At 43.6% G+C, this 21,048-nt stretch overlaps 1 protein-coding gene across 1 annotated transcript in view; it reads right to left on the bottom strand.

Moving 5' to 3' along the window:
- Positions 1-21,048, bottom strand: part of gbe1b (glucan (1,4-alpha-), branching enzyme 1b) — a 393,966-nt gene that overhangs the window by 270,035 nt on the left and 102,883 nt on the right. The window contains exon 3 of the mRNA XM_071358105.1: positions 3,583-3,698. Coding sequence (XP_071214206.1) covers positions 3,583-3,698 — 116 coding nt within the window. The remainder of the gene's footprint in view (positions 1-3,582; positions 3,699-21,048) is intronic.

Below are 21,048 nucleotides of genomic sequence, written 5' to 3' on the forward strand. Positions count from 1 at the left end.
TAGAGGTACAGATACAGACCCGACCAAGAGGATGTAGCGGTACAGAAACAGACCCGACCAAGAGGCTGTAGAGGTACAGATACAGACCCGACCAAGAGGATGTAGAGGTACAGAAACAGACCCGACCAAGAGGATGTAGAGGTACAGATACAGACCCGACCAAGAGGATGTAGAGGTACAGAAACAGACCCGACCAAGAGGATGTAGAGGTACAGATACAGACCCGACCAAGAGGATGTAGCGGTACAGATACAGATCCGACCAAGAGGATGTAGCGGTACAGATACAGACCCGACCAAGAGGCTGTAGAGGTACAGATACAGACCCGACCAAGAGGATGTAGAGGTACAGATACAGACCCGACCAAGAGGATGTAGAGGTACAGATACAGACCCGACCAAGAAGATGTAGCCGTACAGATACAGACCCGACCAAAAGGATGTAGCGGTACAGAAACAGACCCGACCAAGAGGATGTAGCGCTACAGATACAGACCAAGAGGCTGTAGCGGTACAGATACAGACCAAGAGGATGTAGCGGTACAGATACAGACCAAGAGGATGTAGCGGTACAGAAACAGACCCGACCAAGAGGGTGTAGCGGTACAGATACAGACCCGACCAAGAGTATGTAGCGGTACAGAAACAGACCCGACCAAGAGGGTGTAGCGGTACAGAAACAGACCCGACCAAGAGTATGTAGCGGTACAGATACAGACCCGACCAAGAGGATGTAGCGGTACAGAAACAGACCCGACCAAGAGGATGTAGCGGTACTGATACAGACCCGACCAAGAGGATGTAGCGGTACAGAAACAGACCCGACCAAGAGGGTGTAGCGGTACAGAAACAGACCCGACCAAGAGGATGTAGAGGTACAGATACAGACCCGACCAAGAGGATGGAGCGGTACAGATACAGACCCGACCAAGAGGATGGAGCGGTACAGATACAGACCCGACCAAGAGGCTGTAGAGGTACAGATACAGACCCGACCAAGAGGATGGAGCGGTACAGATACAGACCCGACCAAGAGGCTGTAGAGGTACAGATACAGACCCGACCAAGAGGATGGAGTGGTACAGATACAGACCCGACCAAGAGGATGGAGTGGTACAGATACAGACCCGACCAAGAGGATGTAGCGGTACAGAAACAGACCCGACCAAGAGGATGTAGAGGTACAGATACAGACCCGACCAAGAGGATGTAGCGGTACAGAAACAGACCCGACCAAGAGGATGTAGAGGTACAGCTACAGACACGACCAAGAGGATGGAGTGGTACAGATACAGACCCGACCAAGAGGATGTAGCGGTACAGATACAGACCCGACCAAGAGGATGTAGCGGTACAGATACAGACCCGACCAAGAGGATGTAGCGGTACAGATACAGACCCGACCAAGAGAATGTAGCGGTACTGATACAGACCCGACCAAGAGAATGTAGCGGTACAGATACAGACCCGACCAAGAGGATGTAGCGGTACAGATACAGACCCGACCAAGAGGATGTAGAGGTACAGATACAGACCCGACCAAGAGGCTGTAGTGGTACAGATACAGACCCGACCAAGAGGATGTAGCGGTACAGATACAGACCCGACCAAGAGAATGTAGCGGTACTGATACAGACCCGACCAAGAGGATGTAGCGGTACTGATACAGACCCGACCAAGAGGATGTAGCAGTACAGATACAGACCCGACCAAGAGGATGTAGCGGTACAGATACAGACCCGACCAAGAGAATGTAGCGGTACTGATACAGATCCGACCAAGAGGATGTAGCGGTACAGATACAGACCCGACCAAGAGGATGTAGCGGTACAGAATATAGTGGCCAGGACAAAGACAACCACAGACACACATTAATGCTTTAAACATGGGCCCTGGTCAACAGTAATGCACTATGAAGCAAATACAGTGCCATTTGGAATGCAGAAAACATATAGCATTACTATAGGCCTTGCTGGATAATATACACTGCTCAAAAAAATAAAGGGAACACTAAAATAACACATCCTAGATCTGAATGAATGAAATATTCTTATTAAATACTTTTTTCTTTACATAGTTGAATGTGCTGACAACAAAATCACACAAAAATTATCAATGGAAATCAAATTTATCAACCCATGGAGGTCTGGATTTGGAGTCACACTCAAAATTAAAGTGGAAAACCACACTACAGGCTGATCCAACTTTGATGTAATGTCCTTAAAACAAGTCGAAATGAGGCTCAGTAGTGTGTGTGGCCTCCACGTGCCTGTATGACCTCCCTACAACGCCTGGGCATGCTCCTGATGAGGTGGTGGATGGTCTCCTGAGGGATCTCCTCCCAGACCTGGACTAAAGCATCCGCCAACTCCTGGACAGTCTGTGGTGCAACGTGGCGTTGGTGGATGGAGCGAGACATGATGTCCCAGATGTGCTCAATTGGATTCAGGTCTGGGGAACGGGCGGTCCATAGCATCAATGCCTTCCTCTTGCAGGAACTGCTGACACACTCCAGCCACATGAGGTGTAGCATTGTCTTGCATTAGGAGGAACCCAGGGCCAACCGCACCAGCATATGGTCTCACAAGGGGTCTGAGGATCTCATCTCGGTACCTAATGGCAGTCAGGCTACCTCTGGCGAGCAGATGTATGGCTGTGCGGCCCCCCAAAGAAATGCCACCCCACACCATGACTGACCCACCGCCAAACCGGTCATGCTGGAGGATGTTGCAGGCAGCAGAACGTTCTCCACGGCGTCTCCAGACTCTGTCACGTCTGTCACATGTGCTCATGTGCTCAGTGTGAACCTGCTTTCATCTGTGAAGAGCACAGGGCGCCAGTGGCGAATTTGCCAATCTTGGTGTTCTCTGGCAAATGCCAAACGTCCTGCACGGTGTTGGGCTGTAAGCACAGCCCCCACCTGTGGACGTCGGGCCCTAATACCACCCTCATGGAGTCTGTTTCTGACCGATTGAGCAGACACATGCACATTTGTGGCCTGCTGGAGGTCATTTTGCAGGGCTCTGGCAGTGCTCCTCCTTGCACAAAGGCGGCGGTAGCGGTCCTGCTGCTGGGTTGTTGCCCTCCTACGGCCTCCTCCACGTCTCCTGATGTACTGGCCTGTCTCCTGGTAGCGCCTCCATGCTCTGGACACTACGCTGACAGACACAACAAACCTTCTTGCCACAGCTCGCATTGATGTGCCATCCTGGATGAGCTGCACTACCTGAGCCACTTGTCTGGGTTGTAGACTCCGTCTCATGCTACCACTAGAGTGAAAGCACCGCCAACATTCAAAAGTGACCAAAACATCAGCCAGGAAGCATAGGAACTGAGAAGTGGTCTGTGGTCACCACCTGCAGAACCACTCCTTTATTGGGGGTGTCTTGCTAATTGCCTATAATTTCCATCTGTTGTCTATTCCATTTGCACAACAGCATGTGAAATGTATTGTCAATCAGTGTTGCTTCCTAAGTGGACAGTTTGATTTCACAGAAGTGTGATTGACTTGGAGTTACATTGTGTTGTTTAAGTGTTCCCTTTATTTTTTTGAGCAGTGTATATAACATTACTGTAGGCTTACCTTGAGTTTGGTGTTGTGTTCGATGGCTGGTGACTTGTCATGCTTGGGGGGCAGACACAGTTCCCATTTTCCAAACTCTTTCTTCTTGTACGGGTGAGAGAAGTTGTCCCAACCATCTACGAAACAAAAGACAATGATTTATTTAATGTTTCTACTACACATACTGCATATAGAATAACATATATAGTATTCGATTTCTGTACTATAAACATATAGGCTACATTCTCCTAAATGTGAAGGAGACTGGATGTAGGCCTAGCAAGGAGACTGGATGTAGGCCTAGCAAGGAGACTGGATGTAGGCCTAGCAAGGAGACTGGATGTAGGCCTAGCAAGGAGACTGGATGTAGGCCTAGCAAGGAGACTGGATGTAGGCCTAGCAAGGAGACTGGATGTAGGCCTAGCAAGGAGACTGGATGTAGGCCTAGCAAGGAGACTGGATGTAGGCCTAGCAAGGAGACTGGATGTAGGCCTAGCAAGGAGACTGGATGTAGGCCTAGCAAGGAGACTGGATGTAGGCCTAGCAAGGAGACTGGATGTAGGCCTAGCAAGGAGACTGGATGTAGGCCTAGCAAGGAGACTGGATGTAGGCCTAGCAAGGAGATGCCAGACATTGATATTGTGTTTTTCTGCCCAATATGTGGGCATGTATTTGCAAAATTGATAATAAATCGGCACCAAAAGTATTTAGAATATTTATTAAGTATTAAACCACCAGCAAGCTCCTGAGAAAACAGCCACAACCTGTCCTGTATCACCGCCCTGTATCGCCGCCCTGTATCGCCACATCGCCGCCCTGTATCACCGCCCTGTATCGCCGCCCTGTATCGCCGCCCTGTATCGCCGCCCTGTATCACCTCCCTGTATCGCCGCCCTGTATCGCCGCCCTGTATCACTAACATCGCCCTGTATCGCCGCATCACTGTCCTGTAACACTGCATCACTGTATCACCGCCCTGCATCACTGCCCTGTATCGCAATACTGCATCGCCGCACTACTGCCCTGTATCGCCGCCCTGTATCGCAATACTGCATCACTGTCCTGTAACACTGCATCACTGTATCGCCGCCCTGCATCACTGCCCTGTATCGCAATACTGCATCGCCGCACTACTGCCCTGTATCGCCGCCCTGTATCGCCGCCCTGCATCACTGCCCTGTATCGCAATACTGCATCACTGTCCTGTAACACTGCATCACTGTATCGCCGCTCTGCATCACTGCCCTGTATCGCAATACTGCTTCGCCGCACCACTGCATCGCCGCCCTGCATCGCCGCCCTGCATCGCCGCCCTGTATCGCCGCCCTGCATCGCCGCCCTGTATCGCCGCCCTGCATCGCCGCCCTGCATCGCCGCCCTGCATCGCCGCCCTGCATCGCCGCCCTGTATTGCCGCCCTGCATCGCCGCCCTGCATCGCCGCCCTGTATTGCCGCCCTGCATCGCCGCCCTGTATCGCCGCCCTGCATCGCCGCCCTGTATCACCGCATCACTGTCCTGCATCACCGCCCTGCATCCCCACCCTGCATCGATGCAACACTGTCTTGTATCACTGCATCACCACCCTGTATCACTGTCGGAACAAATCACCTGAGATGTAGCCACAACCTGTCCTGTACCACTGCCCGTACGAATCACCTGAGATGTAGCCACAACCTGTCCTGTACCACTGCCCGTACGAATCACCTGAGATCTAGCCACAACCTGTCCTGTACCACTGCCCGTACGAATCACCTGAGATGTAGCCACAACCTGTCCTGTACCACTGCCCGTACGAATCACCTGAGATGTAGCCACAACCTGTCCTGTACCACTGCCCGTACGAATCACCTGAGATGTAGCCACAACCTGTCCTGTACCACTGCCCGTACGAATCACCTGAGATGTAGCCACAACCTGTCCTGTACCACTGCCCGTACGAATCACCTGAGATGTAGCCACAACCTGTCCTGTACCACTGCCCGTACGAATCACCTGAGAAACTCAACTCCACCCACTGCTGTCAGACTTTACAACAACTCTAGCTCTTAAATGTATTCCCTCAAAAGTATTTTTAAACAAGCACATTTTTAGATTTGTTTCCACCATAAAAATATATCCTGTAGTGTACTGTATTCTATTACGCCATGTATTTTAAGCATTATTATTTTTTTCTAAGTGATTTCTTTATTAAACTAATGTAAATTCTGCATTTCTTCGGTTTTATCCAATAAAGTCAAAGTCCAAACTAAACAGGACGAAGAGCAACATAAGTTAGTGCTCTTGTCAAGCAAAGCTTCGGACGTCATCGATCACCTGGTAATGTTAACTTTGGAACGAGCATAATATGGAGGTGACCTACTTTTCACCTCAAGCGTACACATTTACAAAAGACGGACGCGCCATTGAGATTTAGGATGTTAAAGAAAGAAAAAAAACAGATCAGTCTATGTTTATAAATACTCCGAATTTAAAAAATTATAATAGTGAAGACATCAAAACTATGAAACAACACATATGGAATCATGTAGTAACCAAAAAAGTGTGTTAAATAAATCAAAATATTATTTATATATTTGAGATTCTTCAAAGTAGCCACCCTTTGCTTTGATGACAGCTTTGCACACTCTTGGCATTCTCTCAACCAGCTTCATGAGAAATACTTTTCCAACAGTCTTGAAGGAGTTCCCACATATGCTGAGGACTTGTTGGCTGCTTTTCCTTCACTCTGCGGTCCAACTCATCCCAAACCATCTGAATTGGGTTGTCAGATAATTGTGGAGGCCAGGCCATCTGATACAGCACTCCATCACTCTCCTTCTTGGTCAAATAGCCCTTACACAGCCTGGAGGTGTGTTGGGTCATTGTCCTATTGAAAAACAATTGATAGCGGGACTAAGCGCAAACCAGATGGGATGGCGTATCGCTGCAGAATGCTGTGGTAACCATGCTGGTTAAGTGTGCCTTGAATTCAAAATAAATCACTGACTGTGTCACCAGCAAAGCATACCACCCCCTCCATGCTTCATGGTGGGAACTACACATGTGGAGATCATCCGTTCACCTACTCTGCGTCACAAAGACACGGCAGTTGGAACCAAAAATCTCAAATTTGGACTCATCACACCAAAGGACAGATTTCCACTGGTCTAACTGCTCGTGTTTCTTGGCCCAGGCAAGTGTCTTCTTATCGGTGTCCTTTAGTAGTGGTTTCCTTGCAGCAATTCGACCGTGAAGGACTGATTCACGCAGTCTCCTCTGAACAGTTGATGTTGATATTTGTCTGTTGAACTCTGTCAAGCATTTATTTTGGGCTGCAATTTCTGGAGGTGCATATCATTTTGTTTTTATGATCTAAAAACAGGAACTGGATCCTGTACCTCCAGGTCAAGAGTCCTATTCACCGCTGCTTTACAGGCTGAGACACTTGTCAAGCGAGAGTAGGATCATTTGTTTGTTTGTTTGTTTGTAAGTGGTGTCCAGTAGAGGTCAAAGTTTTGAAATCCACAGCAGGATCAAAACAAAGCTTTGTACGTAATTTATCACGTGGCAAGTGCCTGACAATTTTGAATGGGGGTTGAACTAAGGAATTAAACATATTTAACTCACTTTGACAAAAAAATATATACAGTGGGGAGAACAAGTATTTGATACACTGACAATTTTGCAGGTTTTCCTACTTACAAAGCATGTAGAGGTCTGTAATTTTTATCATAGGTACACTTCAACTGTGAGAGAATGAATCTAAAACAAAAATCCAGAAAATCACATTGTATGATTTTTAATTAATTAATTTGCATTTTATTGCATGACATAAGTATTTGATACATCAGAAAAGCAGAACTGAATATTTGGTACAGAAACCTTAGTTTGCAATTACAGAGATCATACGTTTCCTGTAGTTCTTGACCAGGTTTGCACACACTGCAGCAGGGATTTTGGCCCACTCCTCCATACAGACCTTCTCCAGATCCTTCAGGTTTCGGGGCTGTCGCTGGGCAATACGGACTTTCGGCTCCCTCCAAAGATTTTCTATTGGGTTCAGGTCTGGAGACTGGCTAGGCCACTCCAGGACCTTGAGATGCTTCTTACGGAGCCACTCCTTAGTTGCCCTGGCTGTGTGTTTCGGGTCGTTGTCATGCTGGAAGACCCAGCCACGACCCATCTTCAATGCTCTTACTGAGGGAAGGAGGTTGTTGGTCAAGATCTCGCGATACATGGCCCCATCCATCCTCCCTTCAATACGGTGCAGTCGTCCTGTCCCCTTTGCAGAAAAGCATCCCCAAAGAATGATGTTTCCACCTCCATGCTTCACGGTTGGGATGGTGTTCTTGGGGTTGTACTCATCCTTCTATTCCTCCAAACACGGCGAGTGGAGTTTAGAGCAAAAAGCTCTATTTTTGTCTCATCAGACCACATGACCTTCTCCCATTCCTCCTCTGGATCATCCAGATGGTCATTGGCAAACTTCAGACGGGCCTGGACATGCGCTGGCTTGAGCAGGGGGACCTTGCGTGCGCTGCAGGATTTTAATCCATGACGGCGTAGTGTGTTACTAATGGTTTTCTTTGAGACTGTGGTCCCAGCTCTCTTCAGGTCATTGACCAGGTCCTGCCGTGTAGTTCTGGGCTGATCCCTCACATTCCTCATGATCATTGATGCCCCACGAGGTGAGATCTTGCATGGAGCCCCAGACCGAGGGTGATTGACCGTCATCTTGAACTTCTTCCATTTTCTAATAATTGTGCCAACAGTTGTTGCCTTCTCACCAAGCTGCTTGGCTATTGTCCTGTAGCCCATCCCAGCCTTGTACAGGTCTACAATTTATCCCTGATGTCCTTACACAGCTCTCTGGTCTTGGCCATTGTGGAGAGGTTGGAGTCTGTTTGATTGAGTGTGTGGACAGGTGTCTTTTATACAGGTAACGAGTTCAAACAGGTGCAGTTAATACAGGTAATGAGTGGAGAACAGGAGGGCTTCTTAAAGAAAAACTAACAGGTCTGTGAGAGCCGGAATTCTTACTGGTTGGTAGGTGATCAAATACTTATGTCATGCAATAAAATGCAAATTAATTACTTAAAAATCATACAATGTGATTTTCTGGATTTTTGTTTTAGATTCCGTCTCTCACAGTTGAAGTGTACCTATGATAAAAATGACAGACCTCTACATGCTTTGTAAGTAGGAAAACCTGCAAAATCGGCAGTGTATCAAATACTTGTTCTCCCCACTGTATATATGTGTATTCAAATGTCTTTTTAAAATTTTATATATTTTTTATTTTATATTTATATTATCAAAAACAGCTGTTTCATTCACAATCACTGAGGGGAAAACAAATCGAAATAGGCTCTCAAGATTCGATACTAGTGTGCTGCGATTTTCAGATAGATTCCTCTGCCATGTGGGTCTATGACCTGAGCCATCTTTCCACCTGACAAGGTGAAACATTTCGATAAAAAACTAAAAGCTTCCAGCAGGGATCGGCAGTCTCTGTCCAGCAGTTCCTACATCCGTCAGACGGTAGTGTGATGCCCAAAGCTGCAAACTACATCACTAGCAAGGTTTCTAACCAATTGGCGACAGATTTTCATGCGAATATTTAAAATTATATATTTCTTTAAAATCAGCATAAAATCAATATGCACATTTTCCCATTATAGATGAGTTTCCATCAAATTGACTTGCTTGATAAAAGGCTGTGTGTGCGTGGTGATGTAGTGCACGTAAAAGTTACACGGATTTCAATTTTCAGCTCTATTGATGGTTTTGTCTGAAATGAAATGCGTTATATAGTGAATGTGCCCACTACGGTCTTGGCACGGGCGCTTTAAACCACAGATAGATTATGAATATAGCCTATAACGGCAGCCAAGCATCGATCATGAATCAGAATAAGACCCTCGATATTTACTAGGAAAGTAGCATCAAGATAAACACTGTGGTATTGGATCAGACTACTTGTACATTTGAATCAAGCCTCGTAGATTTGGTATCATGCCTTCCCATCACTAAAACACAGTAAGTGTTGACATTCTTTAGCTTGTCTTTAAACATTAAATCTTATCTTAAAAACACGTTCACTTCACAGTAGTAACTTTTAATTAACAAATGCATGAACGCAAAGTGTGAAATATAAAAATGTGGAGCCGCAAACAAAAGGTTTGTCACCAAAAACCAAATTACTCGACATGCATACCGGCTAACTCTTATTGTATTTTTACGGCTGATCAACAATCAAAGTAGCCTATCGGAAAAACATTGCTGCAGATATTAAACATCTTTCCAGAAACACTTTTAATTCATAAATTGTTTTGTTATAACACCCATCTTTATATCACAAAGAGTAGTATCTCCGTGAGAACAGAACATCTCACTTGTGGAAACCCTCCATCTTTTTGTACCTCTACTTTCTAATCCCTCCCTATCCCTCTCTCTTTCTCATGCACTCTCTGAAGCTTCTTTTCGCTTTCTAAAGAATATTTTCTTTTTGTTTCCTTTCCCTTTTTCTCTCTCCATCCCCTCTCCCTCTGCATGGCGTAGACCTGGAGGGAAAATGATCTATAGCAAAGCTCCTGGTTAAAAAAAAGAGACAAAAATATGACTTCACTCCTGGCCCTCGTTAAAACCTGCTCCCTCCCTTCCTGTGTATGTATGCGCGCGCGCGTGTGTGTGTGTGTGTGTGTGTGTGTGTGTGAGAGAGAGAGAGAGTGTGGCCACATGGTGCATGACAGCACTCTCTAACATCCAATATGTTGGCTATACCACTCCTATTCTAAATCAGAAGAAAGCAGTGAACTCCAGTGTGTCACACAATGTAAAAAACACAAAGCATTTTAGAATTATTTCTGATACTAGTGGGTCTACTCTGTAACGAGAGAGACGTTCTGATACTAGTGGGTCTATTATGATGGGAGAGCCCGAGCCTGCCCGGTAGGGAGCCAGAGCCTGACCGGTAGGGAGCCAGGGCCTGACCGGTAGAGAGCCAGAGCCTGACCGGTAGAGAGCCAGGGCCTGACCGGTAGGGAGCCAGGGCCTGACCGGTAGGGAGCCAGGGCCTGACCGGTAGAGAGCCAGAGCCTGACCGGTAGAGAGCCAGAGCCTGAGCCCGACCGGTAGAGAGCAAGAGCCTGAGCCCGACCGGTAGAGAGCAAGAGCCTGACCGGTAGAGAGCCAGAGCCCGACCGGTAGAGAGCCAGAGCCCGACCGGTAGGGAGCCAGAGCCCGACCGGTAGGGAGCCAGAGCCCGACCGGTAGAGAGCCAGAGCCCGACCGGTAGGGAGCCAGAGCCCGACCGGTAGGGAGCCAGAGCCCGACCGGTAGAGAGCCAGAGCCCGACCGGTAGGGAGCCAGAGCCTGACCGGTAGAGAGCCAGAGCCTGACCGGTAGAGAGCCATAGTAGTATGATAGGTGTTGTTTTACAGGGTCAGTCATAGTAGTATGATAGGTGCAGTGTAATGTATTGTTTTACAGGGTCAGTCATAGTAGTATGATAGGTGTTGTTTTACAGGGTAAGTCATAGTAGTATGATAGGTGCAGTGTAATGTGTTGTTTTACAGGGTCAGTCATAGTAGTATGATAGGTGTTGTTTTACAGGGTCAGTCATAGTAGTATGATAGGTGCAGTGTAATGTGTTGTTTTACAGGGTCAGTCATAGTAGTATGAGAGGTGTTGTTTTACAGGGTCAGTCATAGTAGTATGATAGGTGTTGTTTTACAGGGTCAGTCATAGTAGTATGATAGGTGTTGTTTTACAGGGTCAGTCATAGTAGTATGATAGGTGTTGTTTTACAGGGTCAGTCATAGTAGTATGATAGGTGTTGTTTTACAGGGTAAGTCATAGTAGTATGATAGGTGCAGTGTAATGTGTTGTTTTACAGGGTCAGTCACAGTAGTATGATAGGTGTTGTTTTACAGGGTCAGTCATAGTAGTATGATAGGTGTTGTTTTACAGGGTCAGTCATAGTAGTATGATAGGTGTTGTTTTACAGGGTCAGTCATAGTAGTATGATAGGTGTTGTTTTACAGGGTCAGTCATAGTAGTATGATAGGTGTTGTTTTACAGGGTAAGTCATAGTAGTATGATAGGTGCAGTGTAATGTGTTGTTTTACAGGGTCAGTCATAGTAGTATGATAGGTGTTGTTTTACAGGGTCAGTCATAGTAGTATGATAGGTGTTGTTTTACAGGGTCAGCCATAGTAGTATGATAGGTGTTGTTGTACAGGGTCAGTCATAGTAGTATGATAGGTGTTGTTTTACAGGGTCAGTCATAGTAGTATGATAGGTGTTGTTTTACAGGGTCAGTCATAGTAGTATGATAGGTGTTGTTTTACAGGGTCAGTCATAGTAGTATGATAGGTGTTGTTTTACAGGGTCAGTCATAGTAGTATGATAGGTGTTGTTTTACAGGGTCAGTCATAGTAGTATGATAGGTGTTGTTTTACAGGGTCAGTCACAGTAGTATGATAGGTGTTGTTTTACAGGGTCAGTCATAGTAGTATGATAGGTGTTGTTTTACAGGGTCAGTCATAGTAGTATGATAGGTGTTGTTTTACAGGGTAAGTCATAGTAGTATGATAGGTGCAGTGTAAATTGTTGTTTTACAGGGTCAGTCATAGTAGTATGATAGGTGTTGTTTTACAGGGTCAGTCATAGTAGTATGATAGGTGCAGTGTAATGTGTTGTTTTACAGGGTCAATCATAGTAGTATGATAGGTGTTATTTTACAGGGTCAGCCATAGTAGTATGATAGGTGTTGTTTTACAGGGTCAGCCATAGTAGTATGATAGGTGTTGTTTTACAGGGTCAGTCATAGTAGTATGATAGGTGTTGTTTTACAGGGTCAGCCATAGTAGTATGATAGGTGTTGTTTTACAGGGTCAGTCATAGTAGTATGATAGGTGTTGTTTTACAGGGTCATAGTAGTATGATAGGTGTTGTTTTACAGGGTCAGTCATAGTAGTATGATAGGTGCAGTGTAATGTGTTGTTGTACAGGGTCATTCATAGTAGTATGATAGGTGTTGTTTTACAGGGTCAGTCATAGTAGTATGATAGGTGCAGTGTAATGTGTTGTTGTACAGGGTCAGTCATAGTAGTATGATAGGTGTTGTTTTACAGGGTCAGCCATAGTAGTATGATAGGTGCAGTGTAATGTGTTGTTTTACAGGGTCAGTCATAGTAGTATGATAGGTGCAGTGTAATGTGTTGTTTTACAGGGTCAGTCATAGTAGTATGATAGGTGTTGTTTTACAGGGTCAGCCATAGTAGTATGATAGGTGCAGTGTAATGTGTTGTTTTACAGGGTCAGTCATAGTAGTATGAGAGGTGTTGTTTTACAGGGTCAGTCATAGTAGTATGATAGGTGCAGTGTAATGTGTTGTTTTACAGGGTCAGTCATAGTAGTATGATAGGTGTTGTTTTACAGGGTCAGTCATAGTAGTATGATAGGTGTTGTTTTACAGGGTCAGTCATAGTAGTATGATAGGTGTTGTTTTACAGGGTCAGTCATAGTAGTATGATAGGTGTTGTTTTACAGGGTCAGTCATAGTAGTATGATAGGTGTTGTTTTACAGGGTCAGTCATAGTAGTATGATAGGTGTTGTTTTACAGGGTCAGCCATAGTAGTATGATAGGTGTTGTTTTACAGGGTAAGTCATAGTAGTATGATAGGTGCAGTGTAATGTGTTGTTTTACAGGGTCAGTCATAGTAGTATGATAGGTATTGTTTTACAGGGTCAGTCATAGTAGTATGATAGGTGCAGTGTAATGTGTTGTTTTACAGGGTCAGTCATAGTAGTATGATAGGTGCAGTGTAATGTGTTGTTTTACAGGGTCAGTCATAGTAGTATGATAGGTGTTGTTTTACAGGGTAAGTCATAGTAGTATGATAGGTGCAGTGTAATGTGTTGTTTTACAGGGTCAGTCATAGTAGTATGATAGGTATTGTTTTACAGGGTCAGTCATAGTAGTATGATAGGTGCAGTGTAATGTGTTGTTTTACAGGGTCAGTCATAGTAGTATGATAGGTGCAGTGTAATGTGTTGTTTTACAGGGTCAGTCATAGTAGTATGATAGGTGTTGTTTTACAGGGTAAGTCATAGTAGTATGATAGGTGCAGTGTAATGTGTTGTTTTACAGGGTCAGTCATAGTAGTATGATAGGTGCAGTGTAATGTGTTGTTTTACAGGGTCAGTCATAGTAGTATGATAGGTGTTGTTTTACAGGGTAAGTCATAGTAGTATGATAGGTGCAGTGTAATGTGTTGTTTTACAGGGTCAGTCATAGTAGTATGATAGGTATTGTTTTACAGGGTCAGTCATAGTAGTATGATAGGTGCAGTGTAATGTGTTGTTTTACAGGGTCAGTCATAGTAGTATGATAGGTGCAGTGTAATGTGTTGTTTTACAGGGTCAGTCATAGTAGTATGATAGGTGTTATTTTACAGGGTCAGCCATAGTAGTATGATAGGTGTTGTTTTACAGGGTCAGTCATAGTAGTATGATAGGTGTTGTTGAACAGGGTCAGTCACAGTCGTATGATAGGTGTTGTTTTACAGGGACAGTCACAGTCGTATGATAGGTGTTGTTTTACAGGGTCAGTCATAGTAGTATGATAGGTGTTGTTTTACAGGGTCAGTCATAGTAGTATGATAGGTGTTGTTTTACAGGGTCAGTCATAGTAGTATGATAGGTGTTGTTTTACAGGGTAAGTCATAGTAGTATGATAGGTGCAGTGTAATGTGTTGTTTTACAGGGTCAGTCATAGTAGTATGATAGGTGTTGTTTTACAGGGTCAGTCATAGTAGTATGATAGGTGTTGTTTTACAGGGTCAGTCATAGTAGTATGATAGGTGTTGTTTTACAGGGTCAGTCATAGTAGTATGATAGGTGTTGTTTTACAGGGTCAGTCATAGTAGTATGATAGGTGTTGTTTTACAGGGTCAGTCATAGTAGTATGATAGGTGTTGTTTTACAGGGTCAGTCATAGTAGTATGATAGGTGTTGTTTTACAGGGTCAGTCATAGTAGTATGATAGGTGTTGTTTTACAGGGTCAGTCATAGTAGTATGATAGGTGTTGTTTTACAGGGTCAGTCATAGTAGTATGATAGGTGTTGTTTTACAGGGTCAGTCATAGTAGTATGATAGGTGTTGTTTTACAGGGTCAGCCATAGTAGTATGATAGGTGTTGTTTTACAGGGTCAGCCATAGTAGTATGATAGGTGTTGTTTTACAGGGTCAGCCATAGTAGTATGATAGGTGTTGTTTTACAGGGTCAGCCATAGTAGTATGATAGGTGTTGTTTTACAGGGTCAGTCATAGTAGTATGATAGGTGTTGTTTTACAGGGTCAGCCATAGTAGTATGATAGGTGTTGTTTTACAGGGTCAGTCATAGTAGTATGATAGGTGTTGTTTTACAGGGTCAGTCATAGTAGTATGATAGGTGTTGTTTTACAGGGTCAGCCATAGTAGTATGATAGGTGTTGTTTTACAGGGTCAGCCATAGTAGTATGATAGGTGTTGTTTTACAGGGTCAGTCATAGTAGTATGATAGGTGTTGTTTTACAGGGTCAGCCATAGTAGTATGATAGGTGTTGTTTTACAGGGTCAGCCATAGTAGTATGATAGGTGTTGTTTTACAGGGTCAGCCATAGTAGTATGATAGGTGTTGTTTTACAGGGTCAGCCATAGTAGTATGATAGGTGTTGTTTTACAGGGTCAGTCATAGTAGTATGATAGGTGTTGTTTTACAGGGTCAGCCATAGTAGTATGATAGGTGTTGTTTTACAGGGTCAGTCATAGTAGTATGATAGGTGTTGTTTTACAGGGTCAGCCATAGTAGTATGATAGGTGTTGTTTTACAGGGTCAGTCATAGTAGTATGATAGGTGTTGTTTTACAGGGTCAGCCATAGTAGTATGATAGGTGTTGTTTTACAGGGTCAGTCATAGTAGTATGATAGGTGTTGTTTTACAGGGTCAGTCATAGTAGTATGATAGGTGTTGTTTTACAGGGTCAGCCATAGTAGTATGATAGGTGTTGTTTTACAGGGTCAGTCATAGTAGTATGATAGGTGTTGTTTTACAGGGTCAGTCATAGTAGTATGATAGGTGTTGTTTTACAGGGTCAGCCATAGTAGTATGATAGGTGTTGTTATACAGGGTCACTATACTCTGGACCCTCACTATACGCTAGACTCCCACTATACTCTAGACTCCCACTATACGCTAGACTCCCACTATACGCTAGACTCCCACTATACGCTAGACTCCCACTATACGCTAGACTCCCACTATACGCTAGACTCCCACTATACGCTAGACTCCCACTATACTCTAGACGAGGGTTTAATCTTGCTACTGGATTAAACACCTGATTCAAATTATATTCTCATCAAATATATATATATATATTTTTTTTAAATCAAGGCTATTAGAAGATTTGTTTAACACTTTTCTGGTTACTATATGATTCCATATGTGTTATTTCATAGTGTTTATGTTTTCATTATTATCTTACAATGTAGAAAATAGAAAAATAAAGAAATTTAAAAAAATAAAGAAAAACCCTTGAATGAATAGGTGTGTCCATCTTTTGACCGGTAGTGTACATGTAGGTAGGGGTAAAGTGACTATGTATAGATAATAAACAGACAGTAGCAGCAGTGTACATGTAGGTAGGGGTAAAGTGACTATGCATACATAATAAACAGAGAGTAGCAGCAGTGTACATGTAGGTAGGGGTAAAGTGACTATGTATAGATAATAAACAGAGAGTAGCAGCAGTGTACATGTAGGTGGGGGTAAAGTGACTATGTATAGATAATAAACAGAGAGTAGCAGCAGTGTACATGTAGGTAGGGGTAAAGTGACTATGTATAGATAATAAACAGAGAGTAGCAGCAGTGTACATGTAGGTAGGGGTAAAGTGACTATGTATAGATAATAAACAGAGAGTAGCAGCAGTGTACATGTAGGTAGGGGTAAAGTGACTATGTATAGATAATAAACAGAGAGTAGCAGCAGTGTACATGTAGGTAGGGGTAAAGTGACTATGTATAGATAATAAACAGAGAGTAGCAGCAGTGTACATGTAGGTAGGGGTAAAGTGACTATGTATAGATAATAAACAGAGAGTAGCAGCAGTGTACATGTAGGTAGGGGTAAAGTGACTATGCATAGATAATAAACAGAGTAGCAGCAGTGTACATGTAGGTAGGGGTAAAGTGACTATGTATAGATAATAAACAGAGAGTAACAGCAGTGTACATGTAGGTAGGGGTAAAGTGACTATGTATAGATAATAAACAGAGAGTAGCTGCAGTGTACATGTAGGTAGGGGTAAAGTGACTATGTATAGATAATAAACAGAGAGTAGCAGCAGTGTACATGTAGGTAGGGGTAAAGTGACTATGTATAGATAATAAACAGAGAGTAGCAGCAGTGTACATGTAGGTAGGGGTAAAGTGACTACACATAGATAATAAACAGACAGTAGCAGCAGTGTACATGTAGGTAGGGGTAAAGTGACTATGTATAGATAATAAACAGAGAGTAGCAGCAGTGTACATGTAGGTAGGGGTAAAGTGACTGTATAGATAATAAACAGAGAGTAGCAGCAGTGTACATGTAGGTAGGGGTAAAGTGACTATGTATAGATAATAAACAGAGAGTAGCAGCAGTGTACATGTAGGTAGGGGTAAAGTGACTATGTATAGATAATAAACAGACAGTAGCAGCAGTGTACATGTAGGTAGGGGTAAAGTGACTACGCATAGATAATAAACAGAGAGTAGCAGCAGTGTACATGTAGGTAGGGGTAAAGTGACTACACATAGATAATAAACAGAGAGTAGCAGCAGTGTACATGTAGGTAGGGGTAAAGTGACTGTATAGATAATAAACAGAGAGTAGCAGCAGTGTACATGTAGGTAGGGGTAAAGTGACTGTATAGATAATAAACAGAGAGTAGCAGCAGTGTACATGTAGGTAGGGGTAAAGTGACTATGTATAGATAATAAACAGAGAGTAGCAGCAGTGTACATGTAGGTGGGGGTAAAGTGACTGTATAGATAATAAACAGAGAGTAGCAGCAGTGTACATGTAGGTGGGGGTAAAGTGACTGTATAGATAATAAACAGAGAGTAGCAGCAGTGTACATGTAGGTGGGGGTAAAGTGACTGTATAGATAATAAACAGAGAGTAGCAGCAGTGTACATGTAGGTAGGGGTAAAGTGACTATACATAGATAATAAACAGAGAGTAGCAGCAGTGTACATGTAGGTAGGGGTAAAGTGACTGTATAGATAATAAACAGAGAGTAGCAGCAGTGTACATGTAGGTAGGGGTAAAGTGACTATGCATAGATAATTAACAGCGAGTAGCAGCAGTGAACATGTAGGTAGGGGTAAAGTGACTGTATAGATAATAAACAGAGAGTAGCAGCAGTGTACATGTAGGTAGGGGTAAAGTGACTATGTATAGATAATAAACAGAGAGTAGCAGCAGTGTACATGTAGGTAGGGGTGAAGTGACTACACATAGATAATAAACAGAGAGTAACAGCAGTGTACATGTAGGTAGGGGTAAAGTGACTATGTATAGATAATAAACAGAGAGTAGCAGCAGTGTACATGTAGGTAGGGGTAAAGTGACTATGTATAGATAATAAACAGAGAGTAGCAGCAGTGTACATGTAGGTAGGGGTAAAGTGACTATGTATAGATAATAAACAGAGAGTAGCAGCAGTGTACATGTAGGTAGGGGTAAAGTGACTATGTATAGATAATAAACAGAGAGTAGCAGCAGTGTACATGTAGGTAGGGGTAAAGTGACTATGTATAGATAATAAACAGAGAGTAGCAGCAGTGTACATGTAGGTAGGGGTAAAGTGACTGTATAGATAATAAACAGAGAGTAGCAGCAGTGTACATGTAGGTAGGGGTAAAGTGACTATGTATAGATAATAAACAGAGAGTAGCAGCAGTGTACATGTAGGTGGGGGTAAAGTGACTGTATAGATAATAAACAGAGAGTAGCAGCAGTGTACATGTAGGTGGGGGTAAAGTGACTGTATAGATAATAAACAGAGAGTAGCAGCAGTGTACATGTAGGTGGGGGTAAAGTGACTGTATAGATAATAAACAGAGAGTAGCAGCAGTGTACATGTAGGTAGGGGTAAAGTGACTATACATAGATAATAAACAGAGAGTAGCAGCAGTGTACATGTAGGTAGGGGTAAAGTGACTGTATAGATAATAAACAGAGAGTAGCAGCAGTGTACATGTAGGTAGGGGTAAAGTGACTATGCATAGATAATTAACAGCGAGTAGCAGCAGTGAACATGTAGGTAGGGGTAAAGTGACTGTATAGATAATAAACAGAGAGTAGCAGCAGTGTACATGTAGGTAGGGGTAAAGTGACTATGTATAGATAATAAACAGAGAGTAGCAGCAGTGTACATGTAGGTAGGGGTGAAGTGACTACACATAGATAATAAACAGAGAGTAACAGCAGTGTACATGTAGGTAGGGGTAAAGTGACTATGTATAGATAATAAACAGAGAGTAGCAGCAGTGTACATGTAGGTAGGGGTAAAGTGACTATGTATAGATAATAAACAGAGAGTAGCAGCAGTGTACATGTAGGTAGGGGTAAAGTGACTATGTATAGATAATAAACAGAGAGTAGCAGCAGTGTACATGTAGGTAGGGGTAAAGTGACTATGTATAGATAATAAACAGAGAGTAGCAGCAGTGTACATGTAGGTAGGGGTAAAGTGACTATGTATAGATAATAAACAGAGAGTAGCAGCAGTGTACATGTAGGTAGGGGTAAAGTGACTATGTATAGATTTTATTTTATTTATTTTATTTTATTTAACCTTTATTTAACCAGGTAGGCAAATTGAGAACACGTTCTCATTTACAATTGCGACCTGGCCAAGATAAAGCAAAGCAGTTCGACACATACAACAACACATAGTTACACATGGAGTAAAACAACATATAGTCAATAATACAGTGAAAAAAAATAAAAATAAGTCTATATACAATGTGAGCAAGTGAGGTGAGATAAGGGAGGTGAAGGCAAACAAATATATGTATAAATAAATAAAAATATAAAAGGCCATGGAGGCGAAGTGAGTACAACACAGCACGTAAAATAAAAACTAAAAAAACAATGGAATGGTTGGTTTGCGGTGGAAGAAAGTGCAAAGTAGAGACAGAAATAAAGGGGTGCAAAGGAGCAAAATAAATTAATAAATAAATACAGTAGGTAAAGAGGTAGTTGTTTGGGCTAAATTGTAGATGGGTTATATACAGGTGCAGTAATCTATGAGCTGCTCTGACAGCTGGTGCTTAAAGCTAGTGAGGGAGATAGGTGTTTCCAGTTTCAGAGATTTTTGTAGTTCGTTCCAGTCATTGGCAGCAGAGAACTGGAAGGAGAGGCGTCCAAAGGAAGAATTGGTTTTGGGGGTGACTAGAGAGATATACCTGCTGGAGCGCGTGCTACAGGTAGGTGCTGCTATGGTGACCAGCGAGCTGAGATAAGGGGGGACTTTACCTAGCAGGGTCTTGTAGATGACCTGGAACCAGTGGGTTTGGCGACGAGTATGAAGCGAGGGCCAGCCAACGAGAGTGTACAGGTCGCAGTGGTGGGTAGTATATGGGGCTTTGGTGACAAAACGGATGGCACTGTGATAGACTGCATCCAATTTATTGAGTAGGGTTTTGGAGGCTATTTTGTAAATGACATCACCGAAGTCGAGGATCGGTAGGATGGTCAGTTTTACAAGGGTATGTTTGGCAGCATGAGTAAAGGATGCTTTGTTGCGGAATAGGAAGCCAATTCTAGATTTGACTTTGGATTGGAGATGTTTGATGTGAGTCTGGAAGGAGAGTTTGCAGTCTAACCAGACACCTAGGTATTTGTAGGTGTCCACATATTCTAAGTCAGAGCCGTCCAAAGTAGTGATGTTGGACAGGCGGGCAGGAGCAGGCAGCGATCGGTTGAAGAGCATGCATTTGGTTTTACTTGTATTTAAGAGCAGTTGGAGGCCACGGAAGGAGAGTTGTATGGCATTGAAGCTCGCCTGGAGGGTTGTTAACACAGTGTCAAAAGAAGGGCCAGAAGTATACAGAATAGTGTCGTCTGCGTAGAGGTGGATCAGAGAATCACCAGCAGCAAGAGCGACATCATTGATGTAAACAGAGAAGAGAGTCGGTCCAAGAAATTGAACCCTGTGGCACCCCCATAGAGACTGCCAGAGGCCCGGACAACAGACCCTCCGATTTGACACACTGAACTCGATCAGAGAAGTAGTTGGTGAACCAGGCGAGGCAATCATTAGAGAAACCAAGGCTGTCGAGTCTGCCAATGAGGATGTGGTGATTGACAGAGTCAAAGGCCTTGGCCAGGTCAATGAATACGGCTGCACAGTATTGTTTCCTATCGATGGCGGTTACGATATCGTTTATGACCTTGAGCG

This window comes from Salvelinus alpinus, chromosome 21 (genome assembly GCF_045679555.1).
Source record: "Salvelinus alpinus chromosome 21, SLU_Salpinus.1, whole genome shotgun sequence".
Taxonomy (NCBI): domain Eukaryota; kingdom Metazoa; phylum Chordata; class Actinopteri; order Salmoniformes; family Salmonidae; genus Salvelinus; species Salvelinus alpinus.